Raw genomic sequence first — 19,316 nt, forward strand, 5'->3', positions numbered from 1 at the left:
AATACCCATCCTGTATGGCAATGATTGATGTTCCTAGGAATTTTGCTTTGATAAATAGGTAAAAAAATGAGAGTCTTCTCTTATGGTGAACTTTTAGGCACTTATTTGCAAGAATAGCTTATTGTGGGTGATGTATCTGCTCTAAAATAGCGATTCCACAGTTAAGAGCATGAATCGAGTTGGAATTGCATTTCCATCAAGATAGAATTGAGGTTCCAATTGTGATGGGTCCGTTCTCAAGCATATGAATCCAAAAGATACAAATGAAAATCAATGCAAAATTAATAAATAAATAATACCAAAGCAAAGCCACCAGGGCAACTGAGATGAGACTGTTCTCAAATACTTACCTGATGCTAGTTTCCTATGTCTGTGCTCTTTAGAGTAAGTTGTATAACTAGGAACTTCTCATTCTTTTAAAGAAAATAAATAAATAAAAGGTTAGAATACTGGCTAAGTATATCAATAAATGTATGCCTTCAAAGAATTTGATATTTTCAAAAATGTATTTATTATCTATTTTCTTGAATACCAACGTGTTGAATGGATTTAATTTTTGAGATTTAGATAAAACAAAAATATAACGTATTTTTTAATGATTTTTCATTAAAAAGCTTATCAAGTGAATTATCAAATACCAATAATAAATATATGAGAAAATCATGCGTTATCAAAACTATTTCATTATTTTTTTTTATTCAAAAACTATTTAATTTGATTTTTTTTTTAAAATGACGAAAATAAGCCTTATATTTTTCACACAAAAATACCAAATATCAACACTTGTCATTTGATAAAAGGATTCCAAATTGAAAACAAATTGAAAATACAACAGAATATCTAAACTCTTTTTCAATTGAAAATACAAACAAAATATGTAAACAAATTGAAAATACAAAGTCTTACAAATTATTAGGGGTACTTACGGTTTGGCGGTTCGGTTGTAGTCAAAAAAATCTCAAATCCGTCATCCGTCCAAAATTAGGTTGATTAAAAAAAATCAATCTGCAACGGTCCGCTTATCATCACGTATCCATCTAAAATGCGACGAATCGATTCGGTTCGTTGGTTTGAACATATCAAAATATTCCCTAAGCACCCTTAGTAGCTAGTAAGTCCCATTGCACTGATTTTTTTTTTTTTTTAAATGCCCCATACGTGGAATTATTTGGAACTTGACAACTTTTTAAAAACAAGAATAGTTTCAAAAAGTGATCAAAATAAAATACGTAAGCTAAATTTATTGTAATTAGTTTGGCATGTACTAAATAAGCCAAAAAGTCAAAAAGTCATTATCTTATTTAAGTCACATCATCTTATTTAAATCACATCACCTCTCTAACACATCACATCAAACTCAACCCAAACCCACCAATAAGTCAAAAAGTGCACTTTTTTAGGACATCCCAAACCAACTAAAACTCACCCTATATTAAATGTGAATCTATATATCATATGACTAACGAGGCATTAAAAAGCACATTTGTTCTGAAAAGCAAACTTTAGGTACCTTTATTACGAATAAAACCTTGAGTTGGTACGAAAATCAGCAAAATAAATTTAACTATATATTGACTATAGTAGATATGGTACTCATTTTGAATTAGTACAAATTTATCAATCAGTCAAGCAAGGGACACTGTGCAAAACTGGACCATTTTTCCTTCCAGCAACATTTTGACATAACGACGTCGTTTCTTTACACAGTTGAGTCGATTGAAGGTAGATGTCATTCATATATATATATGTGGGGACATAATTTTTGATGACAACACGTGGCCGAGATGTCACCGAAGTGCCAGGCGAGGTGCCACGTGTCCTGGTCATGACGCCGAGGTAATCTCGGCTAGGCCGAGATTATCTGCGAGAATACCAGAATCCGAGATAAGCGGATAAGGAACAAGAGTCCTAAAATGAGAGAAGATTTCAGTTTAGGTAAAATGAGACTCTTAGAGAGTTTATCCTAATCATACTGGGAGTCCAAGATTAGCAGTAATCCTAAGTCCATTAGAGCTAAAGCTCCTATTGGGACTAGGATTGTGTTGGCTATAAAAGGGAGGCACCCCCATGGGTCTAAGGTATGCTTTTGATACTCTGTCTAGTGAGTTAAGCACTATTGGTTATCTTTGAGAGATATTGAGTACTGACTTGATCGTCGGAGTACCCCCAGGTGGACGAGCCACTGCCTAAAACTCTTCTTTCTGTTGCAGGTCGTTCGGACTTAACCTATTCTGCCGGTATTCTCCGGTTGAGTACTAAGTTGGCAGTGTGGTCGAAAATTGACACACACAATTTGGCGCCGTCTGTGGGAAAGAAAGGAGAATAGATGGCCAATGACGGACAGAAAGAGAAGGTTGGGGACGACACTCCTACTAAAAATGGGAAACATATTGACTCAGACGTTGAAGAAGTCAGCTGCAACGAAGAGACTCGTGATAAGAATCATGGAGAAGAGGACGTCAGCCAGGAGGGCGACGTGCCGAAGAAATCAGACCGAAACGAGTATTATAACGAGGACGACCTCCAGGTATGGAAAGAAAGATACTCACGAAGGGACGACGAGATGAAAGAAATGACGAACAAATTGGCGGACCTGCAAACGGTTGTCAATTTCATGATACAGAACAACGTCATGCAGCCACCGTTCCCGTCACAAGATACACCAATTCCAGCAGCCAAGAAAGATGCCCAGGCAGGGGGACAGAAGTCAACTCCTACGACTCCTCAGCACGATAGGATCGAGGAACATTCTCATCGGCCTTCAAGGGAGGTCGGACGAGGAGAATCAAGAAGGGGAGATTCATAGAGGACACATCGCACCAAGGAAGCTGACTCCAAAGAACATCGGCATGTTCAGGGAAAGGACCTCTGTTTCGACACGACCAACGGAGGGAGGTCCAAAAGGACTCGCAATGACACAGGAAGTAGTGCACCAAAGAGGCTGAAATCCGGAGATAGCCGAGCTCTTGGACGAACCAAGGAGGATCTGAGGGATTACCTCCAAAGAAAGTGACAAGATGCAGAGGTGACCTCACCTATCAAGCCGAGATAACACTGGATATGAGAAGACAAGAGCTCAGCCCAAGTAAGCCGATCCCGGATTCCAGATCCCAGAAGACAAGATCTCGACCTAAGATGATTAAGTCCGAGAAGAGAAGAGTTTACCGAGATGATGTTTAACACTTGTTGAAACTTGAGAAAAGTTTACAAGTTGAAGTTAAATCGAGATTATGTGTAACACTTGTTAAAACTTGAGAAAAGTTTACAAGTTGAAGTTAAACCGAGATTATATTTAACACTTGTTGAAACTTGAGAAAAGTTTACAAGTTGAAGTTAAACCAAGATGATGTTTAACACTTGTTGAAACTTGAGAAAAGTTTACAAGTTAAAGTTAAACCGAGATGATGTAACGCCCCGACCCTTTACACGTCATCGATATTGTCCGCTTTGGGCCACGCCCGCACGGATTTGTTCTTCCCAGTGGGTCACCCATCCTAGAACTACTCCAGCCTAAGCACGCTTAACTGGGGAGTTCTAATAGGGATTTCACCATTTGGGAAAAGACCTCAATGCTATATAAGGGTCTAGGTTTTTACTTTTATAGCCCAGGAACTCCCCCTCCATTCCCGATGTGGGATACTGGGGCCTTATAATTCACCCCCCATAAGGCTGCACGTCCCCGTGCAGTAGCCTACCAGCTCGCAAGCCCGCCCACATGCACCAAGAGACGCCAGGGGCCCACACTCGGTACTCCGGAGAGTCGGCTCTGATACCATTTGTAACGCCCCGACCCTTTATACGTCATCGATATTGTCTGCTTTGGGCCACGCCCGCACGGATTTGTTCTTCCCAGTGGGTCACCCATCCTAAAACTACTCCAGCTTAAGCACGCTTAACTGGAGAGTTCTAATAGGGATTTCACCATTTGGGAAAAGGCCTCAATGCTATATAAGGGTCTAGGTTTTTACGTTTATAGCCCAGGAACTCCCCCTCCATTCCCGATGTGGGACACCGGGGCCTTACAGATGATGTTTAACACTTGTTGAAACTTGAGAAAAATTTACAAGTTAAAGTTAAACCGGGGTCATGATTAAAGGAAGGAATAATATAGGTTCCATCACTTCAGGGTGCCGAGGTAATAGAACCTAGGGGGCAGTTGTGGGGACATAATTTTTGAATGACAACACGTGGCCGAGGTGTCACCGAAGTGCCAGCCGAGGTGCCACGTGTCCTGGTTATGATGCCGAGGTAATCTCGGCTAGGCCAAGGTTATCTATGAGAATACCGAAATCCCAGATAAGCGGATAAGGGACAAGAGTCCTAGAATGAGAGAAGACTTCAGTTTAGGTAAAGATGAGACTCTTAGAGAGTTTATCCTAATCCTACTGGGAGTCCAAGATTAGCAGTAATCCTAAGTCCATTAGAGCTAGGCTCCTATTGGGACTAGGATTGTGTTGGCTATAAAAGGGAGGTACCCCATGAGTCTAAGGTATGCTTTTGATACTCTGTCTAGTGAGTTAAGTACTATTGGTTATCTTTGAGAGATATTGAGTACTGACTTAATCGTCGGAGTACCCCCAGGTGGACGAGCCACCGCCTAAAACTCTTCTTTCTGTTGCAGGTCGTTCGGGCTTAACCTATTCTGCCGGTGTTCTCCAATTGAGTACTAAGTTGGCAGTGTGGTCGAAAATTGACACACACAATATCTTTGCATGGAACTGTCTCACTGCATGCAAAGTGTATCGCTGTATCTTCCTTCGACGTCCCGTAAATATAACTGTATCTGATATTGCTAATTTGCACGGCTGATTTCTGAGAAAGTTAATTACATTAATCACAATGTTAAGTTAGATTAATGTATTTTGAAAAGATCAAAAAATTACTACTTTTGAGTACAAAACTAAAAAATCCAACTAAAAAAAGAGTCATAGTCATAGAGTAAGAAATGCTCACTTGATTTTTGCAATGTGTGTGGTCACAATAGTATTGATTGATGATGATGGGATGAACTAAACCAATGGATCTTATATGCTCAAACACAATGTTCCTAGCAAATCCGCTCCCTCCCTAAGCATGCCAAAGGGACAATATAATTAACAACAAAACTAACGAGAAAAATAGTTATTTATCAAATAATATAACAATGACATTATTGATATTAATAGGCATTGAGTTTTTTTGTATTAAAGTGATAAGCTTACAAATTTGCCTCATATATTATATTCTTGATATCATGACTCTAATAATCATGTGTTCACAAATTACCTGCCATGTGTTGATTCTTGCTCCGTTTGAAGTTCCTCTGAATTCCACATTGCTTACATAGACATTCTCTACTGTCTCATATTGCTCTTTTATACCTAAACTTCCAATACTTTTACCAAAGAAGGAATTTAAAAATAAATGAAATCAATTTCAAAATAATAACAACAATAACAAAAGATAGAGGGAATTGTAAAAAGGTCTTTCCTGTTACCTTATGCCAGACCTGGTCCACATGTGATCATGCTAATGTTGAGATATGATAAACCATCTCCGATGGAAATACAATCATCACCTGCATTAATATTTTTGACTTAAAATTTGATAAACAACCAAATTAAAATATACATATGTAAAGCGCCATGCATCGACTTTTAGTTCCAAATCTTTTGGATCATTGCAAAATGCTTCCAATGGTAGAATTATGTAGGAATCTCAAAACAAAAGATCTTGCACAATAATTTTTTTTTTTTTTGGGTCACACGGTATAAAATTAAGAGAGATATTATTATTATGTTTGATAATATACCAGTCCCAATGTGAGTTTGGCTTATGAAGACATGTGTGGAATGTTGAATGTGTATGCCATCAGTATTTGGGCTATCGCCGGGGGCAGTGATGGTGAGATTATAAACATATACCCATGTCGACCTTTCCAACGCCATATGCATTTGAGGGCTGTCTATGAAGGTTAGGTCACTTATATGCACATGGTTGGAATGTGCTATTACGAACCCCTGTAAAAACATGAAAAATTATTAAATGTTTTCAAAAATATTATTTCGAAACATTATGTAGTACTTACAATGTAAACATAGGAAAAAAATAATTTAAAAACAAAGGATCTAGTGTCACTCACTGTTGGTTGTGACCCATGGTACTGAAAAGAAGAAAATAAACTTATATTAGTAAAGCCAAAAAAAATATTTATTTTGTACAAAAAATTTAAATTAAAATGGTGTGACAATGATAATTATTTTAAAAATAATTAAATGAAGTGAGAGAGGAGGCTTCTTGCCTTTCTAGTGTGATTGACATTGGAGGAACCCCACCATTTGGTACCCTGGGCATTAATAGTACAAGAGCCATAAATGTAGAGACCATTGATCTCAGTAAATCCTATCCATTGACGGCAGTTACTTCCGTCGCACTTCCATTTTGAAGGATGACTTGGTGCTGTTAGGTTTCCACCTATCTATAATAAACCATATCAATTTAACAATTCAATAACAATATATTAAAAATAAATAAATAAGAGAAAAATAAAAATATTGAAATGTATGATAGGATAACTTATTTCTAGTTAAAAGAAAGATTGTACCGTGTTATTATTGGGCCAGTATAAGCCCACAATATTAAAGTAAATATTTCAAATTATTTGTACTAATGATTCTAGTTGTACAAAAATTTTAATAAAATATTTGAGACGCATAAAATAATTTGACCTATAATGATGGCATATGATATGAGAAAATTTATGAATCTAAAATTGTAATTATCACGACGTTAACGGCTTCGGAATTGCAAGGGCCACTAAAGATTACAGGTTGTAGCAAGAACTTATAGTTATCAGGAATGTGCATGGTTGGACTAAAACCTGAAACTTCCCTTGCCGAGCACGTAGCCTTCCATGCATCCTCAAAAGACTGCACACAACTAAGCTTATAAGCATCTTTTTTTTTTTAATTATTATTAATAATATAATAACAATGTTATCGACTTAAAAAATTAATCTAAAAAAAAAGTCTAGTGTAATTCAGATTAAGTGTAGATCTCATTGTACAAAAATTGAATCAAAACACTTCACTTTTCGAGATAAATTTCTTATCATATTTTTTGAGTTATTATCTTTTCTGATAATACCCTAGGAATCCAACTTGTTTTTCCTTACAATCATCAATTCTTCTATAATCTATATATATATATATATATATATATTTGTTATGAATTTAATCTAACCAATTAGATAAAAAGTTTTACGTGACAATGTAAATTTTATACCTATTACCTATATAAAAAGAGTGCAAGGATGGTGTAACATAGCTGCTTATGGTGTAACGCAGCTGTTGCTTTGGTTTGTAAAGCCGATTTGTGCTGGCTACACGGCCTTCAAATGAGCCACGCACACGACACTAGAAACAAAGAAATCCCACCATTCATGGTATTTGATTTACAATTATAGGTGTACCTTGCTTCCTCCACATTCTCTCACACTCACACACACACACAAACACACACATACACACTTACACAAACCCTTGATTCGATTTAAATCATGAATATTGCTAATTGATTTTTGGGGCTTCATGTGGCGGTTGATTCATGGATGGGATTAACTGTTGAATTGCAAAAAGGTTATGGAATATGGCTTGTGAGTTTTTTCTTACTTGAATTTAAAGTTCTATTGTATGATACTTCAGCATGTTATTAATTTCTAATTTCTTTTTGCCCATCATGTGCTCGACTATATGCTCAAATGAATGACACATAGAACCACCACCACCATCACCAACACCAGTAGTACTTATCTGGTTTGTGTTGAAAGTCTAATAGATTATTGGAAAAAAAATTATATTATGATCTTGAGGATAAGTTTCATACATGTAATTTGTCTAAATTGATGTCTTTAATCATAGTAGGAACAAAAGCAGGATAGTGAGAAAGATTAAAATGATTGAAAAGGCAAAATAAAAACTTTGAATAACTCTGATTAGATCAACCAGCTCAATTCATTTTTAGTGACCAAAATTAAAGAAAAAGGAATTTTGACACTTGCGATAGAAAACTACACCCACAAAAAATATACAACAAAACCAGACAAGAGAGCTCATATTATAAATATCTGTATAAATAAACACCCATTGGCACCCAATAGACGAGTTCATAAGCTGTTGCACTTACAACCCATACGCAAAATGAATCTCAAATGGAAACTTTTATTAAGTTACTCTTGATTTAAGGAAGAAACTAAATAAGATGAAACTTAATCTCAGTTTTAAGTTGTCTTATTTTTGAAAGGTAGTGGGCCTCTCAAGTCGTTTCCTTGTATATCCTTTGGACATGTGTCTTGAGCTTTATTGTATATTCCTTCTTCTTTGGTAATAAATGCTTACCATAAAATAACAAAAAAAGAGAGAAGAAAACACAGAGCTAAGTCTTCAATCCTCAAGATACATTGAAAGTTTTCCAAGGAAGGTACTGACATTTCTATTGGTCCAGCTCCTATTGCTGCCTCACATGATATCTCTCGGGAATATGTTCAAATGAGAGTGTGGTAGGCACATATCCCATCATATCGAAGATAAGTTTTTCACACATTTTGAAGTATTCATGTAGTGTAATTAAAAACTGTGGCCTGTGTTTGCTTTTTTAGTGGCACACTGTAGTCTATAACATTCTGGTACAGTAGATTTTATTATGGTTTTTGCTTATGTTTGCTCACATTATATAAATCCCTTTGTTTAGAGGAGGAATACATATCTAATATTTGTCTTAGCTTAAAAGCCTAATTGTTAATTTTCTTTTCTAAAAAATTGTTTATGTTGTCCTGATTACATAGTTTATTGATTTGCAATATGGCTTTAACTACCACTTGGAGTTCATTGTTGGTTATACAAATCTGAAGCCATATGGGTCTTCAATCTATCAGCCACGTCTTCAATCTATCCCCCTCTCTCTCTCTCTCACACACACACACAAACCCTTGATTGCTTTGGTTTAGGCTTTGTCATTCTTCACTTATTTGAGCAATCAATTCAAGTTGAAAAACCTGTAAGGACCTTTCCTTCTGGGGGTAGGAAAATCATGATCGGGATAGCGGACCAAAAGCTATGGAATTTTTTTATTAGCAGTTCTCTATAACGTCGTGTGGTCAATTTTCTATGATATATATGTATCTTTGTTCAATGATTATTTTGTATTTGATAGACAATGGTCTTGTTGGGCATACAAAACTTGTGCATAGAAGCTATTTGAGGATTTGTCAAAGACACTAATACTTCATTGGCTCCAAGGTTTGACATAGATATAAATATTGTTATGGTATATGATTTGTTTTGTTAGTAATTCTTCATATGGTATGTAGATTCAATCATTTCACTTTTTATTTGAGCGAAACATTTGTCTAACCTTTCTATTTTGTTAGGATTTCCCCTCTTGTTTGTAACAAGAAACCACAAGAATTCGACAAGTCAGTTGTTTGAAGATGTTTCCGAGACAACCCATCAATCCTGCTGTTGAAAAACTTATTGTATACCATTAGTATGCAAGTATAGAACAATCCATCTTCTTAGTACCCAAAAGGCAGAAAAAGTAAGTGAAGAAAAATTTAGAATTGGTAATAAATAAGTCCAATTAATTGGTTTGATTGGTAAGTATCCACTTCCTTTTATATATATATATATATATAGAGGTGATTCTTAATTTGAATTTAACGCTCTCAAACTTAAATTTTTATATCTAATCAAATCTATTTGTAGATTGATATTATGACCCTAAAATTATCTAAAAACACCTTATGAATACTATATATTGTGATGTATCTTATTCTCAGTCAATAATAGCACGACTCCCACGCGCGGAGCGCGTGGGAGTCCAACTAGTAATACTAGAAATATATATAAACATAAGTTTAATTGATAATAATTTGAAGGGGTCCATGATATTTGGAAAACAATATAACAATACAAACACATAAGCTTTTACATAAAATAAAATGACATAATGTAACGGTGCAATGCATAATGGAAAAGGGCAAGGAACGCCAACAAAAACATTAAAGGCATAATTTTCATATAATGGGTGAAAGTTTAGTTACTAAAAATCAATATATATATTATGTGAAGGATCCATCAAAACTAAATTTTCCCTTAAATCCCAAGATGATAAGGGTCTTATATAAATAATTTTTTATTTACAGTTTGTTGTTTTCAATTCCAACTGAACAAATCATTATGGATTTAGCTTCCAGGGCTTTCTTACAAAATTCCCCCAAAAATCAATACATACAAATGAGAGAAATATATATATTTTTTTTGTTAAGTACAAATAAGAGAAACATATTAAAATGAAGAATTTTAAAAACATCTAGGACGGCTACCTAAAACATGCTTTTCCCAGTGAGCTCCACCTACGATCTTATCCTCTATCAGTTCATCATGCAATTTCTATGTTCCTTTAGACTAAGATTCTTTTTAGCCTAGTTGTTTCCCTTGTAGCAAATAGATAACTCAACTGCACTAAGATTCTTTTTAGCCTAGTTGTTTCCCTTGTAGCAAATAGATAACTCAACTGCAGAAGACTAAAAGCCCAACAACGAAAAAGATGGGATGAAAACAAAAAAAAAAAAAAAAACAAAAAAACAAAATTTTAAGGCATCTACTTAGTTTCACAGCACGATAAATTAATAGATACTGCTGATCCCATCCTGGAGATATATAATTTTCTTCCTGAGCTATTTTGATTTGTAGTTCCATTTATTTATTTCCCAACACTACTCTTATTTGATTGAAAAAGCATACTTCAATACAATCTTATTTCACCATCTAACAAAAAAAAATATAAAATCTTATTCATTTAAAAGCATGAAAAATATTCTGATTGAAACATTTTTAAGGAAATAACTACTTGATCAGCAAACAGTTTAACTTCTCAGAATAGAGCAACAAACCACACATAACCTGATAGGACAACATTAAAGAATGATTGAAAGTATCAAAAAAAAAAATTAAAGCAGGAAAAAAAAAAAAAAAAAAAACTCCTCTCAATGGCGTATATAGGTTTCGAAGAACAACCACCGAGGAAATCAAAAACAAAAATCAAGAATAAAATTCTTGAAAGTAAAGGAAACAAAAGGCAAATTCAATTTGAATCATGTTATGCCACAGAATTTAACTATATCTGATACGGAATGGAGCGAGATTAGCATAAGCATATGAGAGAGACTGATGTCTACTACAACTATGGTATGTAGTCAAGTCCATCATGCAACATCAATCAATTAAACAAGTAAAATAAATTAACAGTTAATTAAATACTATTAAATTTTCGACAAATTTACCATGGATAGTGAAAAGAAGTTTTAAAACAACAATAATAATGTTATTAAAAAAATTAAAAATCGAAAGTATTTCTGACCTGGGTATCATCAGTAGATCCGTCTCCAACCGCTCCAAAATCTAACACGTTAAAAGTTTGATTGTGACACTCTACTGATATTGCAGAAACAAGAAAGAAAACAATACAGAAGAGTAGCACACAGTTCTTCTTCATGGTTGGAGAGAGAGAGAGAGAGAGAGAGAGAGAGAGAGAGAGAGAGAAAGAGAGTAATGATGAGTGAGAATGAAATTATCAGAGACTCCAAATACATATAGTTCAAGGAATGGGACAGGATTGGTTTGGCATATGAGAATGACAATCCAAAGTGAATTGCGTCTCCTATTTAAACTGAAATTAGTCTTTTATTATTATCCACTAGGTGACTCGTACAATACATGAAAATTTATTTTTAAAATAAAAAATTAATTTTGAGTTTTAATATGTTATGTGTAACAAATTTAACAATCTAAAAAATTATCACAAAAATAATTTCTTTCAAAGTTAAGAAAAAAAATGTATATTTTCAACTTGAAATCAAATACAATTATTTTCGATGAATCATGATTTTTTAAAATAATACTCACACTATTTATCATTTGACATGATTCTAAAAACTTAATAAAAAAAAAAATAGTAACTTCTATTATTTTAAACAATCAATATCAAATTGAACGCTATACGTCTAGGTAAATCACTTATAGAAATATAATATCTCACATAAAATCACAATGAAGTTAACTTTAATTAATATAATGATATTTTATATTATGATGTGTTACAGAAGAATAATTTTAATTTTAATTTTAATTATTTATTTTAATAAACTTAATTTTATTGTTTTATAAAAGTATTACTTGAATACTTATATATAATAAATTTAGTTAAATTATTTGTTTATTTTGATAATTTTTGTTCTACTGTGCTATAAAAGTGTAATTATTCTGTCATGATTTTATATGATATAGATTAAATTATAAGATAATAAAATAAAAACTAATTTTGATATTAAAAATAATAGTAAAATTATAAAGAAAATTAGTAATGATAAGCTTTGAAGGATTAGGAATCGGTTGCTTGCCCTAGGTCGGTCTGTCAAGGGAGAAGATGTTGATTCAGGATTATCAGGTTGTTAATAGTTTCGACCAATTATAATTGACCAACTCAATCCAACCAAGTGAGATCTTGAGCTCTGCCTCAAGATTTTATTAACATGGTACCAAACCATTAAAAACAGGTGTCCTGATGTTAGTTACCATTGCACATTCCATCAAACTGAGGTGCTTGGCTCGATAGGATGCATGCATGCGAGTGAGTCAACGGCACATATCATCTAATATTCATTTTGAAGCTTGTTAATTTTTTAAGTTCAAATTGATCTGTCTCTCTATATGCATTACAAAAAAAATTAAATTATTCAAACAAAAAAATTAAATTATTCAAACCTTGACTTCTGATTGGCTCAACAAAAATTTATTGAAGATAAAAATTTAACACATTCTCACTTCTGATTAGATCAGCAAAAGTTTATTTAAGATAAATAAATTCAATTTCAACACATTTTAAAACTCTTTAAATTTTGACGTCAAATTAGTGTTCTCGTTTAAAATAGGAGTGTTCACGGTTTGGTTACGGTCGGAGAACTTTTAATCCGCCATCCGTTTGCCAGATTGGTGGATTAAAAAAAATCAATTCGCATCCATTCGCCAGATTGGCTGATGGATGTAGATTGGCAAATGGATACGAATCGATTTGACAATTTAAACATTTACAAATCTTGAATATAATACAACTTGTCAACATTTTTTTTAGAATAATAATCCAACTCAACATAACCAAAAAATTATCCAGTAAATTGTCAAATACCAATAATAAATACATATAAGAAAATCATGTATTATCAAAATTATTTTATTACGTTTTTTTTATGCAAAAACTATTTAAATTGATTTTTTAAAAAATGACAAAATTAAGCATTATATTTTCCACGCAAAAATACTAAATATCAACACTTACCATTTGATAAAAAGATTTCCAAATTGAAAACAAATTGAAAACACAATAGAATATCTAAACTCTTTTTCAATTGAAAACACAAACAGAATAGATTAGAAAAAAAATCAATATACAACCGTCCGCTTATTATTACGCATCCGTCCAAAATACAACGGATCGATTCGGTTCGGTCGGTTTGAACGAACCAGAATAAACACTACTCAATAGTTAAGGATGAAGATGCTTGTCCAAAATGAAAGTTTAATCCAATTAAATTGCTTTGACTAATCCAATATCAATCACCGTAATGCTATGTTTGATTAAGAGATTTGAAAAAAGATTAAAAATATATATATATATATATATAGATGAAGTGTGAATAAAATATATCTATATTTTATCCAGTTTCACACACATTTTCTTTTTACTTTTTCAAATCCCCCCCCCCCCCCAAAATCTCCCAATCAAACACAACATAAGGGGTTGGCTTGGTAGTTAGTCGCTTGGCCCTTGGAACCACATCCATAGCCTAAGAGCTATTTTGGGAAGATAGTTACAATCAACTTTTTAGTTAAAAGCTGCTTAAAAGCTAATTATAATTAACTTTTTGTGAGAGAGGAAAGTGGCTTATAATCTGGGAAGTGGATTATAACCCACTTCCCAAAAGACCCCTAAGATTTATCTGACTCCCGTAGAGGGACGATTTTTGTGAATCTCAGGATTAATTGGGGTTTACTAGAATAACAGATAATCAAAAGAAAAAAAAACTTTCCTATGCATTACTAAACCCATATTTGCAGCATATATGATCATACTCCATAGTTCTATATCATTTAATCAACAACTAGAAAATTGAAGACAGATATGATGATTTCCTATATTAACATTTTAGCTCATAAACTAATGCTGAACACTGTCAGCTTGAAGAAGACCCTCGCGGATCTGCGAGGCGATATCTTTCACTGCACCAGGCCCATGTGGGATGAAAACTGCTGAGGACTTTGAGTTGGAACCAATTTCCTTCATGGTGTCGAAGTATTGCGTCACAAGCACCATGTCCATGATATCCTTGGCAGTTGTTCCAGGCACATTCTCAGAAAAAGCAAGCACGCTGTCCCTCAATCCATCTACAATAGCTTGGCGCTGCCTGGCAATACCGAGCCCTGAAAGGTATTTAGATTCAGCCTCCCCCTCTGCTTGCTTGATCTGCAATATTTTCTCTGCTTCAGCCTTCTCATTTGCTGTAATCCTCATTCTAGCAGCTGTTGTGATATAAATAAATTACAATGTAAATCATCTCAATTCTCAAACCTAGGTATGATGCATGATGAGTTTCAACATGTACCCAAAGATTTCTCCTTAAATCATATTTACATGCAAAAGAAGTTTGGCATTTACTTATAAATATTAAGACAATCCCATTATATATATATATATATATATAAGTTGAGGCATGTGCACTGTTACCTGCATTTATTTCATTCATCGCCCTCTTCACATGAATATCTGGTTCAATATCCACAATAAGAGTCTGGACTATTTCAAACCCATAGGCAGACATGGCCTACACAGATTATAGAAGGAAAGACAAAGGCAGTATAAGTGTTGACCTGATTGTCATTAAAAAATGGATTCATATTTGTCAAGACAATTTGTCACCTTTTCAAGTTCTTCCTCCACAGCTTTTGCTATATCATTCTTCTGTTCAAAAGCAGAGTCCAAGTCCAACTTTGGTACACTTGCCCTAATAACTGAACAGATCAAAGGAGGGGTAGCCCATTACTTTCAATACAAATTTCAACTGTTAATCCAGTACTATAAACAATTCTACCCAGCACAATGCATCATGTTTACAATTAAAAGGAAAAAGAAAAAAGAAAGAAGAAAAAAAAAAAAAACTAAGCTATAAAGGGACGGGGCAGATATATGCCAGAGATGAGGGGTGAATGTGGCATTGCAGCTAGTTCCCCAACCTATTTCATTGTATCATTACAAATTTACGAGAAACTGAAACTACAACTAATATTAGCAGAACAAAGAATATTTGGACCTAAATCTACTCTCTTTCAAAACCTCAAGTTCAGCAGCACTGGATCTGCTTTTTGATTTGAAAACTCATTGAGCCATTTGACATGTGTTCCACAATGTTTTAAATATCAGTTGGTACCTTGGCAAGAAACTTTTTCATCGAAACAAAGATGATAAAAGCTGCATCCATACCATCAAAAACATAGGCTTGGATTTGCACCTTGGTGTTGGAAAGCTTATAGAAAGCATCAGCTCCTTTTCCTGACAAAGCACGGTATTGAATGGATGCAACCACATTGACAAAGACATTATCCTGAAAAGAAAACAATACTCGCAATTTATGAACTGATGGCACCAGTATGCAAACAATTGTCCACATCACTCCTTGATTTATTGTTGAAATAAAAAAGCATTTCAATGAAAAGGGAGAAGCAATAAAAGTAAGCTAAAGAGGTAAATTACGAGGAGCATTCCCCATATAATAAACAAAGAAATAAAGAGGAAAAGAAAATAGTCTAAGAGAAGGAAAGCAAAGCAACTCTGATAGGTTGAAGGAACAAAAAGGCAGACCTACATAGGAAGGCAGATGATATCTATATAAGACAACAATTACCAAATGAATATTTTATCAAAAGTAATTGTACATATTAACCAAAGATGCACTTGTATAAAGAGCTGAATAAATATGATTTCTTTTTTCTCACTACATATATGACAATACAACTGTGGATGCTAGGGTGCTGAAGCACACACCAAAGTGAAGCATTTTAAGGAAAGGGCAGAAAATATGTATTACAAAGATTTAGGAAATCTTTCAGCCTTAACTCAGAATATTGCATAAAAACAATGAAGTCAATCATTTTCTTGAAGCACCATAAACAAATAGTCAACTACATACACAACTACAAGCATTTCACTAAAAAGAGCGCACACAATGGAATTCTATACGGTAAACTGACTGTTATCTTCAAGATATAATCACCTAAGACAATTGATAAACTTCAAGTCAATTTTACTATTCCGAAAATTCAATTACGAAATCATGATTTCCTTTTGCACTGCAATAAACATTGTAAGCAAGCAGATATTCAACTGTTTATATTAAGAGTTCAACTTCTTCATGAACCACCAGAACAAAAACAGTTTCATGGTTATTTTTGGTTCAAGAACAATTTATGATTTAACTGGATAACATAAAAAGTATGCATCATAATAACTGAATAGCTAAGGAGAAAATTTATAAGGACCTATTTCATTTCGGGTGATGCCACGTGGGCTCAAAAATTAGACCCACTTTTCAAACCCAATGATGTGCCATTGCCTTAGAATATCTAAGGCAACACTATCTCTCATATCTTCTCTAATTGTCAATCAATCATCTTATTTACATATCATTGGGTCTAGAAAGTGGGTCTAGAAAATTAACTTGTATATCATTTTCCATTTCATAATTAAATTACTTCAAACAATGGACATTGGATAAGTAGAACAATGATAATTTGTCTTATTTGGAAGACATGTTACAATCTGATAGATTACCAAAAGTTTGAGGCAAACATCATATAGGTGATCCAGTCTGGTTTCCTGCCTATGTCATCTTTTTCTGGTTCTTTTCTTTTTATTTATTTTTTATTTTTGAACATTTGGACATTAAAATTTTTCAGCAAGTTGATGCTACTTGCATTTGATTTAACAAATTGAAGAGGCACAAATAAGCATATGTGAAAGCCAATTAGTGATAGTCATATATGAAATACAAACAGAATAGAGAAACTTCACACCTTAGTTTTTGTTTCACAGCGAACATCAAGCTGTTGAAGACGTAATGATAATTTCCCAGCTAACTTGTACCCAAAATACCACGGTATGCAGTGACACCCTGGCTCGAGCACATCATCAAACTTCCCAAAATGCTCCCTAACAGCAACTGTAGACTGATCCACTTGAATGCAACCCCATGCTTGACCCATAGTTTAATCCTACAAGCGAGATGAACTTATGCAGGTGAATTTAGAAATTCTAGTAATAATTAACCAAAATGCAGCAAAATTTGATAAAATGGAAAAATGAAAAATCAAATAACCTATTAGCCATAGAGAGCTCTTATTTATATTTTTTGTTTTATCAACTTGATGCTACATACATAAAATATAAGCTACTTCACTAATCTTAAGATTTTGATACAGACTCAGATAACACTTTACAATATTCTGATTGCAAAAGCATACTTATCAACAAACAAACAAACAAAAAAATGATCTGGTTGGAAGCTTTTGAGCAGTTGAGAGATTTTAATTAGTTTCTACAATGGAAAAGGGCAAGGGACGCCAACAAAAACATTAAAGGCATAATTTTCATATAATGGGTGGAAGTTTAGTTACTAAAAATCAATATATATATTATGTGAAGGATCCATCGAAACTAAATTTTCCCTTAAATCCCAAGATGATAAGGGTCTTATATAAATAATTTTTTATTTATAGTTTGTTGTTTTCAATTCCAACTGAACAAATCATTATGGATTTAGCTTCGAGGGCTTTCTTACAGAAATTCTCCCAAAAATCAATACATACAAATAAGAGAAACAATTTTTTTTTTTTTTTTGATAAGTACCAATAAGAGAAACATATTAAAATGAAGAATTTTAAAAACATCTAGGACGGCCACCTAAAACATGTTTTTCTCAGTGAGCTCCACCTACGATCTTATCCTCTATCAGTTCATCATGCAATTTCTATGTTCCTTTAGACCAAGATTCTTTTTAGCCTAGTTGTTTCCCTTGTAGCAAATAGATAACTCAACTGCAGAAGACTACAAGCCCAACAACGAAAAAGATGGGATGAAAACAAAAAAAAAACAAAAAAAAAAAAAACAAAATTTTAAGACATCTAATTTGTTTCACAGTACAATAAATTAAGAGATACTGCTAATCCCATCCTGGAGATATATAATTTTCTTCCTGAGCTATTTTGATTTGTAGTTCCATTTATTCATTTCCCAACACTACTCTTATTTGATTGAAAGCATACTTCAATACAATCTTATTTCACCATCTAACAAAAAAAAATATACAATCTTAATCATTTAAAAGCATGAAAAATATTCTGACTGAAACATTTTTAAGGAAATAACTACTTGATCAGCAAACAGTTTTAACTTTTCAGAATAGAGCAACAAACCACACATAACCTGATAGGACAACATTAAAGAATGATTGAAAGTATCAAAAAAAAAAAAATTAAAGCAGGAAAAAAAAAACAAAAAAAACTCCTCTCAATGGCGCATATAGGTTTCGAAGAACAACCACCGAGGAAATCAAAAACAAAAATCAAGAATAAAATTCTTGAAAGTAAAGGAAACAAAAGGCAAATTCAATTTGAATCATGTTATGCCACAGAATTTAACTATAACTGATACGGAATGGAGCGAGATTAACATAATCATTTGAGAGAGACTGATGTCTACTACAACTATGGTATGTAGTCAAGTCCATCAAGCAAGATCAATCAATTAAACGAGCAAAATAAAATTAACAGTTAATTAAATATTATTAAATTTTCAACAAATTTACCATGGATAATAAATAAGCTAATGACTCGCAAAACAAAAATTCAAAAAGCAAAACCACAAATTCTTATATGAACAACAAAATTGAGATCTGATACAAACAATATAACAAAACTACAAAGCTAAAAACAAATCTCAGTGATATATTTCTCTACTTTCGATATCAATTCATACAAGAATCGACTACTTAATCCAAAAAAAAAAGGTTCTATTTTCGGTTGAACAAACCCTTATACATCAAAGTTTCAACTACTAAACAAGCATTCATGAGTGGCGAACATATACATATATACTTGCAGTAAAGAAGCGAAGAAACGATGAGAGAGAAACAGAGAAAAGATTGGTCCCGTGGAGAGAGAGAGAGAGAGAGA

General features: G+C 33.4%; 1 protein-coding gene and 1 long non-coding RNA gene across 3 annotated transcripts in view; one reads left to right on the forward strand and one right to left on the reverse strand.

Annotated features, from left to right (window-relative positions):
- The first annotated feature begins 1,419 nt into the window (after positions 1 to 1,419).
- Positions 1,420 to 9,631, forward strand: LOC114288408 (uncharacterized). The gene is made up of 2 exons (XR_003638247.2): positions 1,420 to 9,275; positions 9,407 to 9,631. It is a non-coding gene; the product is annotated as an uncharacterized LOC114288408 (long non-coding RNA).
- Positions 9,632 to 14,100: 4,469 nt separating this feature from the next.
- The window catches only part of LOC114288407 (hypersensitive-induced response protein 1-like), a 116,031-nt gene continuing 110,815 nt past the window's right edge, over positions 14,101 to 19,316 (reverse strand). The window contains exons 1-6 of one of the 2 annotated variants that reach the window (XM_082924575.1): positions 19,231 to 19,290; positions 17,160 to 17,357; positions 15,571 to 15,691; positions 15,010 to 15,101; positions 14,818 to 14,914; positions 14,101 to 14,612 (exon numbers count right to left, since the gene is read on the reverse strand). In XM_082924575.1, the coding sequence (XP_082780701.1) occupies positions 14,251 to 14,612; positions 14,818 to 14,914; positions 15,010 to 15,101; positions 15,571 to 15,691; positions 17,160 to 17,348 (861 nt within the window). In that variant the 5' untranslated portion in view covers positions 17,349 to 17,357; positions 19,231 to 19,290 and the 3' untranslated portion in view covers positions 14,101 to 14,250. Of the gene's footprint in view, positions 14,613 to 14,817; positions 14,915 to 15,009; positions 15,102 to 15,570; positions 15,692 to 17,159; positions 17,358 to 19,230; positions 19,291 to 19,316 lie in introns of those variants that run through there. The other variant, XM_082924569.1, reaches the window with a different exon arrangement.

This window comes from Camellia sinensis, chromosome 1, assembly GCF_055761805.1.
Source record: "Camellia sinensis isolate YWXY chromosome 1, ASM5576180v1, whole genome shotgun sequence".
Lineage (NCBI taxonomy): Eukaryota > Viridiplantae > Streptophyta > Magnoliopsida > Ericales > Theaceae > Camellia > Camellia sinensis.